At 38.8% G+C, this 17,365-nt stretch overlaps 1 protein-coding gene across 5 annotated transcripts in view; it reads right to left on the bottom strand.

Annotated features, from left to right (window-relative positions):
• Positions 1–17,365, bottom strand: part of SLC4A4 (solute carrier family 4 member 4) — a 334,299-nt gene that overhangs the window by 82,102 nt on the left and 234,832 nt on the right. For all 5 annotated transcript variants that reach the window (XM_036414322.2, XM_036414329.2, XM_036414340.2 and 2 more), the window contains 5 exons: positions 12,209–12,366; positions 4,716–4,803; positions 3,248–3,402; positions 2,530–2,649; positions 664–838 (listed from right to left, as the gene is read on the bottom strand). In XM_036414322.2, the coding sequence (XP_036270215.1) occupies positions 664–838; positions 2,530–2,649; positions 3,248–3,402; positions 4,716–4,803; positions 12,209–12,366 (696 nt within the window). The remainder of the gene's footprint in view (positions 1–663; positions 839–2,529; positions 2,650–3,247; positions 3,403–4,715; positions 4,804–12,208; positions 12,367–17,365) is intronic.

A 17,365-nucleotide genomic window follows, 5' to 3' on the forward strand; every position in this document is an offset into this window, starting at 1 on the left:
TGTTTTTCTGATAAACTAAGAGAATCTGAAGTATTTTTCCTATCACTAAAACATTAAGTATTACTGATTCAAAAGGTAGGCAAATGCCACCTGCTAAGTCACCAAAGTATTGTGGTTCAGAAAAAATAAAATCAATTCAGAGTTTTTACAGCTTAAAGAATAGATTTAGGAAATAGGAGAAACAAATCTTATCCTATATTTCTTCACATTGAGTTCCTCTGACAGATAAGCAAATCTACCCTCCTTTGATGATTCTGTTGGCTCAGGTGTACAATGAAGGTGACCACGTATTTCTGGAAAGAGCGTGGTTATCAAGTTTAACAAAATGGTCTACACATTCAAGGTAGTAGAAGATCTAAACCTTGTGCCCTGAACCAAATTAAAGCAGCTGATATGCTTTTGCCCAAATAGATTTGTATATCCTCATTTCCTTCCCTTCTTTTCTCCATTTGTGACTCAAGCCAGATTTCATCGAGCTATTTTTATAATTACTAAAATGTTGGAAATACAGCAGCAGGCCAGAAGCAAAGTAAAACGCAGCATCCAGCAAAAAAAGGAAAATCACGCTGAGTAACTGAAAGGCCATCTGCTTCTCGCTGAGCTGCAGGGTGAGGAAGGCAATCTGGGCTGTACTATTTGTGTCTTCCCCCAAACCCAACCCACCTGCATGTTGTCAGTGGCATCCCCAAGTAGTCCTCCGAACGTGATTGCATTAGTTACAGTCGCCAGATAAATGAAGAGAGTTGCTGATAGAGCCTGAATATTTAAAGCATCATAAAAATCACTGGCAAAAAATGGTGCTTTCCTCTTTATGTCCTTAATTAGTCCGCCACAGAACCTGGGTAAGGAGAAAGCAAACATGCGACGATGTAACATAAATTACAATCAAATTAACCAAGAGATAACTTATTAAACCACAAAGAATGTGTACTTAACGTGCTTGAAGGAACAAGGTACTATTTAATCACTTAAGATAAAACCAGAAAACTGTGGAAAAATAAATTTTCTCCTATCTTTCCCTTTTTCAGTCACCAAATTACTGTGTCATATTCCCTAAATACCATACAGTTGGTCTTTAGAATGAGAGTGAATTGTTGAGATAAAATAAACTTGTCCCTGTCTGAAGAAAATCACTCAAACATGTGAGCAGTTCATACAAGGACCTTTATAATCTTGCCATGGCTTCCTTTGCAGCCTCATTCATTAATTCACTCACTCATTCATCATTCCATAAATGCTTATTAAGCATCTGTGAGGTGAGGAGAGGAGAGGAAGGGAGGGGAGGGGAGGGGAGGGGAAGGGAGGGGAGGGGAGGGGAGGGGAGGGGAGGGGAGGAAAAACCCATTCTCATGAAGTTTACTTTCTGTATGGAGGAGACAAAATGTGTAAAATGCATGATGCTAAAAATAAAGGAAAAAATTAAGTGGGGAATAGTATTATTAGATAAGAGAAGAGCATTGGTTGAAATATGATGGTGGCCAGAACAGGTCTCCGGATCAGATGACTTTGGGGTAAGAATCTGAAGACATTTCAGATCCAAGGATGCCATGCAGGTTTGTGGTAGAACAGCGTTTCCTGCTGACTCCCACTGCAAATGTTAGCAGGTCAGCTGACTTATGGATCAGTCAACTCACCCTCCCAGCCAAATCTCACATCTTGGTATGCATAGGGCTGGGCAAACTGCAGATACACAGTGCATTTAGCAAAGGCGAAATATGGAAGAATGACATCTCAGTCTGTAGTGTTTTAAAAAAGACATATTTTCATAAAATGAGTACCCAACTTAAAATTTTACTTAACCCAAAATGAAATGGAAAACCCAGCAGTGGAGAAGGGAGAATTGTCATAAAAAGAGATTTAGCCAAAGCAATCTAGAAATTCCCCAAATGCCCACTCTGGAAAACAAGACCTGTGAGTTTCTTGTGTATTTCTATAACATGTTACCTCCTTTTGAGTAAATGTACAGGGAAGAGATGGAATCATAAATGCCAAGTGTGCAAGACTGGCACATTGCACATTCTTCCTGCCACACACTCTACCCAGAACCTCTCCCTTTTGTCTCTCACACCCCCGCCCTCACTCTACTAGCCACACTGGCCACAGTGCCAGCCTAGCACACACTAGGTGTTATGCTGTCCCCTCTTTCTACCTCACGTCTACATGGTCTATCTTCCACCTCCCTCAGGACTTTCCTCAAACGCTGCAGTTCTCTTTAAGGCCACCCTATCTAAAACACCTTTCTCACATGCAAACTGCCTCCTTCTCCTTTGATTCCCCACATAAAACCATCACCACATTCCTTGATTTGCTCACTATCTATCTCCACCACTACAAAGTAAAACCCATAAGGATAAGGAGTTTCGTTCAGTTCACTGCTGCATCCCCAATGGCTATGACTATTAGATAACTATAAATATCTGTTAGCTGGATGAATGTGCAAATGGTAAATAAAATGCTGTTAGAAAGATGAAGGGAAATTTATATCTGAGGAGAAACTCATTGTGAATGACAAAAGAATCTATCAGTTACCGTCCAGTTTTCTTCAATTCTTCACTGTCCCCATGTCCTCCTCCTCCTCCTCCAAGGCCGCCATCATAGGGAGTGTCCCCATTCATCTGAACATTCTCTCCACCCGAGTACATGTTCTTTCTAAGACAACAGGGAATATTAGTTTATTGTACTTACCTGCACCAGCTAATGAAGAGATGAGCTGAAAACTCTTTGGGAGAAGGATCATTATTTCCTTCTGCCATCCTCACAGACAGTTCTGACAGTGTTATATTTAGAGCCAACCCAAATGACTGGAGAAATAGAAAAGTTGAACAAACTGTATATTGGATAAGAGACAAACCATTTTACCTGGAAAGTAACAGGTTTCCAGAAAATGGCTTCTCCTCAATCATCTCACCCAATTTCTTAAGCTCTTATATCTACAGGACATCATTTTGAGTAAACTAATCTTCCCACATGCACAAGGAGTCCCCAGAACATCATCAAATACGCTCTATGACATATCCCAATATGATATCTCTACTATGTAATCACCAAAGAACATCATAACATGAACATTCATTTTACAGTGTGAATGAAATGTCAAACCTAGGCACATATGGGATTCATCTGAGATGACATACTACATCAAGTTAAATGGGAACCTAAAAATATTAGGGCAGTAGTCTAACTCTATTTCCTTTGCCAAACAACATCTTTCTCGAGGTTTAACACCCCCAACTGCTTGATAATTTACCTTTTGTCAGACGATGGAAGACTCTTAGGAGGCTCTATCCTGATGTCTGGATCCCATTCCCCAGGGGGAAGGACAATGACTTCATCTAGGAACTCATCAATGCCAGCAATCAGGTCCTGCCTGTCTTTTGCTTTATAAGCAATGTCATGGAACACCTAAAGAAGAAGAAGAAGAGGTGTGCTGACCCAACAGGATAACTCTCCACATGCTCACATGCCCAGCCTAAAGGACATAACCCATAATCCACTTTAATATTACTATAACCACACTCTCACATTTTCTGTTATTCAGCTTGCCCCAAAACATTTCAATAATAAACCCAAGGAATACAGGGAGAGGCATGAGAAACAAATGGCTTTTCTTTTATATTTTTCTATAATACTATATTTTTATATTTTATACTATACTTTTATATTTTTATAATACTATAAAATAACATAGACTATTATCTCCCAATGGTATGTACCATTATTGATATAGTTACTATGGAAACCAAGTAAAAATGATTTGGAGAAATACACTGAAGAATCATTCCCTGAAATAAAAACTACCAGGACAAACCACTGCTGATCAATCAAGAAGGAAAAGATAAAACTGAGTGTTAAGATCAGGTTAAGAGCAAAATACTGCAGCTTTCAAACACAAAAACAATGCTAGCTATTTAAAAAAAAAAAGAAAAGAAAAGAAAATTTGAGCTCTATTGGCAACACCTAAACCAAAGAGTTTTAAGTGTAAGTGATCATCTGAGCAGCTATGAAAGACTTAGGATATGTGTAAGGGACTTTCAGATCATCAGCTAAGCGAAAAGAATGGAACTGGCAAAAAGAATTATGTACATTCTGTAATGCAGAGAGTGTCTATATGCTTATCTAGTTATTGAGGCAACAACTAAACCATCTAAGGCAGCACATGCTCCACGCCTTTTATGCAAATATCCAAAGAAAGAACTTGCTCAATGTACATCATTTAATTAGAAGGATGTGGTTGTCAGCCTTCTTTATAATGAGCTTCATGGCAAATAAGCTGACATCCAGTTTTCAAAAAGTAAATTTCATATTGGGATAAATACATTTTCCTTTATTTTATAAACATTTTTCATTGTGAGTGTGTGTGTGTGTGTGTGTGTGTGTGTGTTGTATTTATTTTTACTGATTTCAGAGTGAGGAATAGGAAGAGACAGAAACATCAATGTCAGAAAGAAACATCAATCAATTGCCTCTGCCTGTCTGGGGATCAAACCCACAACCTGGTTATGTGCCCTGATCAGGAATTGAACCCACCACATTTTGGTGTACGGGAGCCAACTGAGCCAACTCGCCAGGGCACATTTCCATTCTTAAAACTGATGTAGGTTAAGTATTTTTTAAAGAAGTTCAAGTCACTGTATTAACTTACAGTGTCAGCCAAATAACAGTATGAAAACACATAAGTAAGACTTTCGAAGATCACCATCTTTCTGATTTCCTACCTCGTCAGACATCAAGGTGGCAATGGCTCTGCCAATCTCATGGTAGGACTTGGCTTTCCCCTTAGGACCTAGGAGAATGAATAAGAACCTAATGGAAAAGGAAAGAAGCAAAAGCTATAACACACGTATCATCAAACTCAAAATACATAGAATTGAGACACGTTTATCCTTGCTCATGAACAGTTAAAAGTCTAAAATTCATCTTTAAACAAATGTAATATTCTTAGCATATGACAGATACTCTTTCAACTATAGTGAAACAAAAACTCATTGTTTAGTTTATCTGGAGGCCATGGAAACCTGAGAAGCTTCTTCATTGACAAGGAAAGTTTCCATTTTTTGAGTCATTCAATCTTTCTTTTCTAAACTTTCTTTTCTCTCCATTTCTACTGAATTGCAGAATCTTTAGTAAAAAACATTAAACACAATATCTATAAAGACTTAGTGCATCTTCTGATTTCTTTGTCCATCCTTTACCGAATTTGGTATGACATATGACCTTCTCCAGGCTTAAGAAATGTTTCTACTCAGGAGTGACAGGTCTTCTACAAGTAAGCCACATGCTGACAGTAAAGAAAGAAACTATGAGGAAAAAATGCAAAATAAAGCATCATTCACAGTTAAGGTTTTGTGTGGGGTATGTTGTGTGTGTTTTGGTGGGTAACCTCATTTTCCTTTCCAAAGTTCTTTTCTTGATAATGGACAAGCAGTGCTCCACAGTGAGTAGGTCCTGAAACTTTCAATAATAAGCTTATCCCCATTTAGGTTCATCTCTTATCATGGAGGGAAAAATCCCACACTGATGACAAAAGCAAAGATATATGTCTTGACTAGGGAGGAGGAATCTGAGATGTAAATGAATGAAAAAATATATATATATATATACATACACTAAAGGCAACATCAGATAAAACCCTGTCTTGTTTATGATCACATCTTACTTAACACAGATAATGAGGACAATTAAAAATGATCACATCATATATTTGCACTTCACATTCATCACCTCATTTAAATTCCATACAGCCCTTTGCAATAAGAACAAGTATCCGAGTCTTGCTTAATGGTGAAGAAACACAGGCTCAGGAAAGTTAATGGATTAGCCCAAAGACCGTGCCTGTTATATGAGAGAGTAGACAGGGCATCCAACATTTTTTATTTTCAGCACACAATTCTGCCTAATATTACCTGCCCAGCCTATACACCAGGGTTATGATTCTGTAGAAAGAGGCTATCCAACAACAACTTCCATAGCTCACCTGGGGAAAGGTGCTGCGGATATTTAGCTTTCCCTAAATACCCTAAAATTTCTTGGTAGCAAGAAACCTTAGGGGAAAATTTAGGGGACCAGAAATAGCTGAGGACTTGGCTTAGTAAAATTGTATTTTTTACTTATTTATTTATATACCTCACTTTGAATAAAAAAGAATTGACACCAAGCACTCTTGAATGTGTTAGGGTTTATTCCAAACTACTCTTGAACAGGTAATTCCTCTTTTTCATTATAAAATTCAATCCAAAGAAGAAGAAAAAACAGAAATAAAGAATGTAAAAGGTGTCTGTAAGAATGAACACACGGGGTTTATCTCAGAATAAAGTCTTTCAGCACTTATGCACTTAGCAACCAGTTCTGCAGTGGGGCGGCATGTCCACTTTCAATGGATACAAGTAGATGCAAGAGCCCCAGCAATCAGCAGGCACAAAAGTCCGTGCAAGTATGAAGGAAACCGTTACCAGAATTGGGTTTAGTTCTTCTAACACTGAAGTTCAATTGAGACTAGAACTTTTCTGCCTTTGAAGCTGGGCTTAAATTATATACCCCTACCTACAGTACATTATACAGTGCTCCTTTATGACAGTGAAACTTATTTTTCTAAAGGGACTGATTTGAGTGGAACACATGCAGGAAATATTTAACCACTAAGGCAAATTACAAATTAAGGAACACTTACAGCACTGGTCACATTTCCCAGCCATATTCCCTAATCTACCAACAGCCAGCTGTCAGGTAGGACCATTAGGACATAGTTTTAGGCAAAACTGAGTGCATTGCAACAGGAGAAAATGGACATCTGAATCTTCTACTTACTACATTTTTAAATAATAAGGTCTTTCCTCTTGCCATTTTTTTTATTATTTCCATGTATCTAAGTATTGGTTTTTCAGTAATGCATAATATCTTAAACTTTTCCAGAACCACTCTATACCTCTTTTTTGCCTCTCCCTAGCATCTCCATTATGATTATAGTTCACAAATATACATTGTGGAAATACACTTTTATCAGCTGTCACAGGAGTTAATTTCCAGGTTGACTATATGGCAACATCATATGTATATTGTGTTGTATTAACCACCCACAGTCAAGTCCCCTTCCATCATCATTTATCCCCCGCTTTTTACCCTCTTCTACTTCCCCTTAGCCCCTCTGGTAATCACCACACTTCTGTCTGTGTCTATGAGGTTTGTTATTTTTCTTAATCCCTTCACCTTTTTCACCCAGCCCCCAACACACTTCCCCTCTGACAGCTGTCTGCGTGTTTTCTGTATCTATGCATCTGTTTCTACTTTGTTAGTTTATTTTGTTTGTTACATATAATCATATGGTGTTTATTTTTCTCTGACTGGTTATTTCACTTAGCATATACTCTCCAGGTCCATCCATGCTGTCACAAGATATGACTTCCTTTTTTTTTTTTTACAGTTGAGTAGTATTCCATTGTGTAGATATACCACTGCCTTTTAATCCATTCATCTACTGAGAGTGGACTTGGGCTGCTTCCAACTCTTGGCTGTTGTAAATAATGCTGCAATGAATGCAGGGGTGCATATGTTCTTTCAATTTAGTGCTTCCGGTTTCTTATAATTATTTATTCTAGTCTCTGCTAAATAGCACCAAAGAATAAATGGAAGTAGCAGACCAATGATGAATATAACATGTACCATAGCAAAACCCAATATCTGAGAATTATAATGTTTTAATAACTTCAGTAAATTATATATAAAGGTACAAGTCCTCTTAGGCAATATAATTTATATAAGTATATATAAATTATATTTATATATAACTTACACACACATATATATATAATTTTCTTCTTTAATGAAAAGTCACCAAGTACCAAATAGAAATACATGTTATGTATCAGTTAAATTTTCACATTACTCCAGTCAGGAACCATTCAGTATATTCATCTCCTTCCAATACTATAGAGAAAATCTGGCCATCTATCAGTAGCAGAAAACATCTCCTCTGGCTGAGCATTTCATCTGTAGGAAAGAGACCCTGCAGAAGTGTCTAATTTGGACTGTATTGTCAAAATGGGGATGAAAGACTAAAAAAAAAAACCTAACAGAATCACTCATCAAGTTCAAGTTCCTTCTGCTTGAAACATGTTCTCTCCCCTTTAACCTCAAAGAAGTGAAAGCTGTTACAACTTTTATGATTGAAGCACATCTTGCCAAGCTCAGCTTTTATAATGTTCTGAAAACTCCTTTCATGACCCAAGCTGGTTTTTGTCAATGGACAGATGTTATTTTTAACCAGAAGCTTTTTTTCTTTATTAACAAATTCAAGTAAACATCACATTTGTGTGGCTGGAAGGGCACAGCCCATGTTGACAGCTTGGGGGGAAAGACTGATTTATGTTACTGAGTTATTTTGATTCACTCATAACGAGAAATAAGTCATGGTTCGCATTTTTAACAGTGCCTCGTCGTCTCTGGAATCTTCACGAGGCACTTCTACTCCTGTGAGCATTTTCATATAACTCACTGTGCCGAGGGAGGACGATGCCTGTAGCATTTTCCACAACAAAAACAAGTGCCGGATGATCTGTGGCCGGAACCAATGGACTACACTCACATTCACAAAATAATTATAGCCAGAAACAGAGCAGAATATCAGAAAAAGAGCCAGCCTTCCTAAACCACTCAATCTTTTTAGAAAGGATGTGCACCCCCTCCTTCCTGATAGATTAGAAGCTATTTCTAGAATAAACTCAGCTTTTACCAATCCTTTACTCCCTTCTCTCAAAACAACAGTGAATCAAATAACCCATTATTCATATGTAGCAGCTTTGGAAAATGTGGCTGAAATGTCGCTTCCACCATAGACTCATGAGGACCACAAACTTAACCGTAACCAACCACATGACTTATGTAAACAGCAGGTAGCAACTGGGGTGTTGGACTAGACAGAATTGAACTAGCAAGACCTCCAATCCAAGACCTCTAATAGGGTATTTTATGGTTTAACAATGAAGTGGAAACTACTTTCTTTTTAGGTAAATATTAATTTATAACATAAAATATATATTGACTTACAGTGAAATTCAAGAGGTAAACATTCTAGGGGCTACAATGCACTGAATTAGCCTTAGATATGAAAACCAAGGTCAGAAAAGGACAAACTGCTCAAGGGCTTTTATCCTTCTTCAGGGGAAAACCCTGCAGTATTTTATTTCAGCCCATTCTAGATATGTCCTTAAATTCTCCCTACAACCCTGGCCTCACAGTCAAAAATCTACAGTCCTAAATTTAGCACTGACCATGGATCTTCCTTTTGCCTCTATCTCTCAACTATAAAGTGGGAATAATGATAGTTATCTCCCACAGAGCCCATGAATGTGGGTTAGGAGCAGCCTGTGTGACTAAAGATGACAGCAAGCAAAGTATGTGCAAACTGCTAGGAAAATCGTAAACGTATCCAACCAAGGGAACAAAACTAAAAAAAAAAAAAAAAAAAAAAAAAAAAAAAAGTTTGTTTGCTTTCACATGGATGGCAAGAAGGGCCCCTAAGTAGATCATATCCACTCGGTTGGTAGTATTCCAGCTACAAACAGAAAGCTAAAATAGATCAACTACATAATTTGTGAACTCCACACAAGGAAACTCCCAGAGTTACACTTCCTTAAAGGTGCACAGTAGTAATACCGCTCATTATAAATAAAAATAATAAGCATAAAAGCAAAACTTTCCTCCTCCTTCAAATAGGGGAAAAGATCATTACAAGATGTGCCCCCAAACCAGACTTCTCGGGTCTCCCTGCAGTACAACAGGGCAGCGTGCATGTGAGAGCACATGGCTGGTGCAGAGGCAGTCTCACACATGACTGCCTCGCTCCTCGTGGGATTTCCTTTATTGGATTTCACAGGATGCAGCCATTGTCCATGGCCCTACATTACTCATCCACACCAAAAGCTAATGAGACTCGCTACTCTGTGATTCCAGCTTGCACTGGTTCAGGGGACAGCAAATGAATAAAACTATTTCCTGAGAAAATGTTAACATGCTAGAATTGTTCAGATTATTGCCCTGAAATAGTTTGATGTCATCATTGAATTACATTCCCCTGAATTACTGGGCTCCTTTCGTTCATTCAAATGATGCTGTATTTCACCTCTAGACTCCTGCCACACTCCAGGACAGAGGAAAAGAATGAGACAGGCAGGAACAGAAGATAAGAAGAACACAAAAATGGTCACAATTTGCTGCTCCATAATCTCTACTACTGTTAAATAAAAAGCCTTTGGAAATACTTTTTTTTGTTTGTTCTTAGCTTTTAAAGAAAAATAATAAAAATGAAAAAGCAAAAGCAATTTAACACTTCTTGGCTTTTTTCTTTTTTTTCTTTTGAGCTACAGTAAAGTTTGTCCAAAGAGACATAAATAAAGCCATAGGGACACGCGAGCTGGCCTTCAGCCATGATCTGAGTCAGCCAGTTTTCACCTGATAGAACTTTGAGGCTCTGCTGGTGTGTTTTCAAGCCAAGTTACAGAAAGCACAAATCATGATAATCCCATTAATTGAATAAGCAATGGTCATCTCCTTTCCTCAGCTATTTGTCCAATGATCACCTAATAATGACAGGTATTATTCCCATTTGAAGTATCTAAGAAATATAAAAGTGAGGGAAAAAATATCTGCATGAGGAAGAATGCCCTGTAACCTCTGCATTGAGACGCTGTAAAAGGAATGTTCTTGTATAATTTTCCTGCCAACTTGGTTCAAAACCAACCTTGGGCCCCTTGTCATTGTCAGCTGACCATGCTCAGACCATCTGAGATCACTGAGGAGGACCCATAGCCCTTCCTGCTCACCTGGGAGACCTAACGAAGAGACATGTCGCCTGTCCCTGGGGCCCAAGAAAAGCACGCGTACACACACACACACACACACACACAGAAAAGCTGCTATTCAGGTGATAATTTTCAGACATCAATTTGAAGATTACAAGCTTCTCTTCAAACTCTTCTCAGCACAAGTTTAAAAGAAGCATTAATTCCTATTCATTTATTATATTCCATCAGTCAAGCTTCCTAACTCTATTAGAACAGTTGCAGAGGAAAACAACCTGGATAAGTTTGAAGATACCATGCAGTATATTAAATACATGATTATAGTAACAATAATATGCTTCTTTTTAAAGTAAAAATGTACGCAACATAACTCATAACAGTCAAGTTATGGGTACAGCTTTATAATTTTTACACGTCTGTGTATATGTACACACAAACACACATCCTATATAATAAAAGGCTAATATGCAAAACAATTGAATGATAGAATGATGAGCACTGATTACTAGGGGGCAGATGCTCAATGTGGGAGCTGCCCCCTGGTGATCAGTGTGCTCCCCCAGGGGGAGTAAGGCTCAGCCAGAAGCCCTGAGGCAGGCTCATGGCTGGAGAGCACAGTGGCATTGGCAGAAGCCTCTCTGGCCTCCTTAGCTACTGCTGGCTTAGGCCCTAAGCCATCAGTCAGACTTCCCCTGAGGGCTCTCGGACTGCAAGAGGGTGCAGGCTGGACTGAGGACCCTCTACTAATTTATTTTATTATAAATAAAAATAATAAGCATAACAGCAAAACTTTCCTCCACCTTCAAATAGGGGAAAAGATCATTACAAGATGTGCCCCCAAACCAGACTTCCCGGGTCTCCCTGCAGTTCACTTTGTTCTCTCAAAGTGAACAAATTTTATGCACCAGGCCTCCAGTACACACACACACACACACACACACACACACACACACACACACACACACACATATATATATATATATATATATATATATATATATATATATATAAATTTTCTGATAAAAAAAAATAGAACAAATGAAAACAACTTTGACCTCTGAATCAACTACCATCTGTAAGAGTTTGGACAAGTTAGTTAAACTTTCAGACTCAGTTTTAAGTCCAAACACCTACTAATATTTAAAAAATATTACTGTGAGGATTAAGTAGACTAATCCATAAGAAGAAACCAATACATGATCTAAGAAATTGTTTTGTTAACAATTATGATTACTACTATATAAGTGCCTAGTCATATGATGGTATGAAAGTCAGATTAAACCATTATTTCATATTAAATCTTTCCAATATGCTCTCACTGGATGTATCCTCAGTCTATTGAGTTTCTAGCCTGAGAGAGGGGAGGTTTCCCTAAAACCACACCATAGGCCCCAGCAGGTCAGGGTTCAGCTTACCTGGTGGGCACAGGGACCTCAGTCAGGGCTCCCAGCATGACCGCCTGCTGCAGCCGAACAAAGGCGACGAAAGGCGCATCCAAGAAGTCGACCTCCCCAACAAGCACGTTGGAGGCTTCTGCATCACGGGGCAGTTTTTTCATGAACTTGTTCTTCAGCTGCATGGGAAGAGTCAAGGAAACACAGCTTATTTCCAGAAGAGGAAACAAGAAGAAACAGTCCATATATCACTCGAGGGAATGCCTTTACATGCCACAGGACCTAGCTACCGCCATTTTCCTATTGTGTTTAACCATTCTATTAAACATTTCTCTGTACATTGTGTTAAAAAATATTGAAGGTATAATCACATGGCTTACAAATAACACAATTCATTTATTGATTCACTCACTCCATAACCATGTTGAAAGTCTAGAAGGGGCCAGACACTGATCAATAATACTAGGAATACAGAGAAGGATCAGCTAATCACATGTCCTCCTTGGATTCATATTCCAGCAGGGGAGAAATAAAATATGATTTGAAATAGTGATAAGTGCTAAGAAAAAAAGAAATAATACCAATAAAAGGGTACTCTAGGTAGGGTGATCAGAAGAGGCCTCTGAAGAAATACATTTGAGCCCTAAAAGGTTTGGCTCAGTGGGTAGAGCTTGGACCTGTGGGCTCAGGGGTCCCAGGTTCGATTCTGGTCAAGGGCATGTACCTTGGCTGCGGGCATATCCCCAGTAGGGGCGTGCTGGAGGCAGCTGATAGATGTTTCTCTCTCATCAATGTTTCTAACTCACTCTCCTTCTCCCTTTTGTAAATATATATATATATATATATATATATATATATATATTTTTTTTTTTTTTTTTTGAAAGAAAGAAAGACATTTGATCCTGGAGTCAGGGGACAAGCCATGAAAAGATCTGGGCAAAAAACATTCCAGGCAAGAGAACAGCAAGTGCAAAGCCTCTGAGATGGGAAAGAGGAAATAGTAAGGAGGTGTGATGGCAGCTGAAGGAACAATGGGGGTAAAATAGCAACAAATGAAGTTACATACGTAAGAGGGTGGGGGATGGAACAGATGGTAAAGACCTTGAAGGCCACAGTCAAGAGTTCTGGATGTTTTAAGTGGGTCTTGCCTAATAAGAGCCCAGGTGAAAAGGTAGAGTAGAAAGACATACATTTCAGAGATATCACCATGTAAGCAATGCTTATGACCACAGGACAAGATCACACAGGTTTGGGTGTGAGTGTAGGTAGAGAAGAAGGAGAAGATCTAAATGCTGAACCAACCTGCCTTTTATAGGAATGGGAGGAGCTTCCAGCAGAGGACACTGGAGAAGAGCAGCCAGTGAGGTGGGGGGAAAGCCAGGGCTCAATGAGGAAAGCCTATCAGCTGAGTCAAAGGCTGCTGAGAGCTCAAATAAGATCAGAACTAAGAATGGACCTGATGAACTTGGCAAGATGGAGGTGCTGGGTGATCTTGACAAGAGCTATTACGGTGCACATCAGGGAGCCCAGGAAAGAATGAGAGGTGAAGAAATGGAGACATGGCGTACACATTAATTATTTAGAGAAACATTGCTACCAAGAAAAGCCAAATAATAAGTGGACAAGCGAAAGAAGGGATAAAACGGGGGATTTTTTTGAGTGGGAAATATGATAACACTTGTGAATGTTAATGAGAATAATGGAGTAGAGACAGATTATTGCTGTGGAGATAGGGGATAATTTCAAAAGCCACTCAAGCAACCCTGCACTCCTGAGAAAAGACTATCCACATCACAAGTAGAGGGATTATTTCAGAGAGGAACACAGAGAGTTTATCAATCCTCATTAGGGAAAGCAGGCTATCTGGGTACAGAGGGGAGTAGTGGGGAGATTTGGTGGGTGAAGATGAGGTCTTCTGAAGATGTACATTTTTCCAGTGAAAGACAAGTGAGCTGATGGTGAGAAAGAGGGGGAGGTATGTGGGAGTTTGAGTACAGTGTAAAGATGGGGTTTTCTTGGAGAGTGGAGGTTGCTTAACAGTCACTGAAAGCTTATCTTTTTCTTAAATTTGTTTTTATTATTGAAAGTATTACAGAAACTTTTTTCTCGTTTCCATTCCACTCCCAACTCTTCCCCAGGTCTTCACTGCACTATTGTCTGTGCCCATGGGTTAGGCACACATGCATGTAAGTTCATTGGTTAATTTCTTCCTGCCTCCCTGTCTTCCTCTGAAATTTGTCAGTCTGTTGCATACTTTAATGTCTCTTGATCTATTTTGTTCATTAGTTTATTTTGTTCATTAAATTCCATAGAAGTGAGATATCATGTGATACTTGTCTTTCTCTGACTGGTTTATTTTCCTTAGCATATTACTCTCCAGAGCCCTCCATGCTGTCTCAAAAGGTAAGAGATTCTTCATTTTTATTGCTGCATAGTATTGCACTGTATAAATGTACCACAACTTTGTTACCCACTCATCTACTGAAAGGCATTTGGACTGTTTACAGATCTTGGCTATTGTATACAAGCACTGTTATGAACATAGGAATACATATATTCTTCCTGATTGGTGTTTTGGGATTCTTAGGATATATTCCTAAAAATGAGATCATTGGGTCAAATGGCAGTGCCATTTTTAATTTTTTGAGGAAATTACATCTTGTAAGTGTTATTCCTTTCTTCCCTTCCCTTCTCATGACCCACTTACAATAGAAAAGGGGTATTTAAGCATCCACCAGTGAGTGGGAAATGCCTCTCACAGCTCAAGGAAAACATTTCAACAATCATGGAAGAGATAAGAGTTTTGCAGGACCATATGAAAGGCAGACTTGTGATATATTATCAATAGAAATGTCTCTCCTCTCAAGTCAAAAGTTACCAGTGCACTTAGTATTTCATACCCTGCATTACTGCTGAGATGGAAAGTGGCAGATATGACCCAATTTTCCCTATCAATAAAAAGGTTGCAGTAAAACTTTATTTTCTATTTCCATTTAAATAGTTCTTAATTAGGGAAAATAAATGTAATAAAAACTTATCTCTAAAACTCCATTATCCTCAGTAGCATTTTTATGGGATTTTTTTTCTTAAATTTGGTACATTATATAATAAGAAAGTTATGAGGCAAAAAACAATCAAACAAACAAACAAAAAAAACAAAGAAGTTAGGGCTAATAATTTAGTGGAAACCAAAAATAAAAAAATCAAAAGCAAAATATATATATTTTTAAGTTAGAAACATGATTACTTCTAAGCGGTAAGGGATAGTTCCAAAGCTTATACCATTAATCCTCTAAGAAGTGCTTATATTAAAATAAATTGTTTACATTGTACAGATATGAAAAGAGAAGCCATGGGAATAGTCTATAAACATTAAATTATCATTAAAAAACTATTATTATGGCCTAAAGAAGTTCCAGTAATGAACTGTTCTCCATAACAGAGTATAGTGTGGGATATGGCCAAGTGGCCCAAGAACGTAACACAATATCATTGCTAGAGCACAGTTCCCATTACCAACACTGGGCATGAAGTTCTGTGATAATCACACTTTATTCCCCATTCTCTCCAGCATTCTCTCTTTGCTCTAGTTAGGCAGGTAATCTAATCATTTCTTCTTCTGTTTTATGCATTTATCCCATAGTTATGACCAAAAACTCTCTCATTTCTACCTTTTCTAAACATCCTTCAATGCTCAGCCCAAGCCTTGCTACCATCTCTGCCCACTTTCTTGGGAACTCCGGAAGTGCTCATTTCTGAATCATACTTTTGTCTGCTTTCAAGTTTTCCCCCTCAGGTTTCTTAAGCGTTAGAACAGTTTATCCCTCCTTGTACTGAACTCCTACCTGCTTTTCACATAATTCAGCTGTACTAAATATTTTGAATGAAAGAAATGAACTCTGGAGCACTAAAAATCAGACCAAAAGGACCTCAAATGCCTACGAAAGTTAGAAAAGATGTGTTTGTTTGTTTGTTTGTTTGTTTGTTTTGTTAATCCTCATCCAAGATTTTTTTCCCCACTGATTTTTAGAGAGAGTGAAAATGAGGGAGGTGGAGCGGGGGTGGGGGGGTGGGGGGGTGGCGAGATAACAGGAAAGAGACAGAGATAAACACCAATGTGAGAGAGGTACATTGATTGGTTGCCTCCTGCATGCACCAAACCAGGCTGGGATCGAACCTATAACCCAGGTACATGTCCTTGACAAAGAATTGAACCCACAATCCTTCAGCGCACAGGCAAACACTAACCATTGAATCACACAAGCCAGGGCTAGAGAGGTTTTAAAGGCTTATTCTAGAACCTTTAAAACTATATCTGGCTCTGTCACTAAGCAACTACAAATTGTCAATATATGTTCTTTTATATCAGTGTATCTCAGACTGTGTTAGTGGAACACATGCATTCTCAGAAAAACGAGTAGCAGTTCTAAAATAACTCTGTGTGGTACCTGAGGTGCCCCAGAAGTCAGTCCTCAGATGGCTCGTTTCTTTCTACACACACTCACCAAGATCCCACACTTTAAGTTCCATCTAGATGATGATAACTGATAAATTTATACCTTGGGCAGGACATCTTCCCTGAACCCCAGACCTGAAAACATCTCTACTTGGATGTCTAACAGGCATTTTAAGCAAAACTGAGCCCTCCTGATAGTCCCTTCAAACTAGTCTTCCTCCAGTGCCCCTCATCTGGTTAATGGCAACTTCATTCTCCCATTGCTCAGGCCAAAACATTGCTGTCATTTTCAACATTATTCTTCCTCTCACGTCCTATGTCCATTCTATCAGCAAATCTTGTTAGATCTTTGTTGAAAGTGTATCCAGGATCTGACCATTTTTCACCATCTTCACTGCCACTCTTGGTGACCTCACAATCATTCATTCTCCTCCTGGATTATGGCAGTGGCCTCCTGGCTGGATTATCTGCTTCTGCCCTTATTCCCAGTCTATTCACCAAAGTGGCCAGAGGTCAAATCAGGAGTCAAATTATGTCTCTCCTCTGCTCAAAATTCTATTGGCCCCCATTTCACTAAGAGAGAAGACAATGTTACCATCAGTTCCTTGACCTTATTTCCTACCGCTCACTCTGTCTTCCATGCCTGCTACTCCAGCCTCCATGTCCTCCCTCAAACAAAGCAGGCATACTCTTCCCTCAGCACCTTTACACCTGCTACAGAG

The sequence above is a fragment of the Pipistrellus kuhlii genome, unplaced genomic scaffold (assembly GCF_014108245.1).
Source record: "Pipistrellus kuhlii isolate mPipKuh1 unplaced genomic scaffold, mPipKuh1.p scaffold_m20_p_1, whole genome shotgun sequence".
Lineage (NCBI taxonomy): Eukaryota > Metazoa > Chordata > Mammalia > Chiroptera > Vespertilionidae > Pipistrellus > Pipistrellus kuhlii.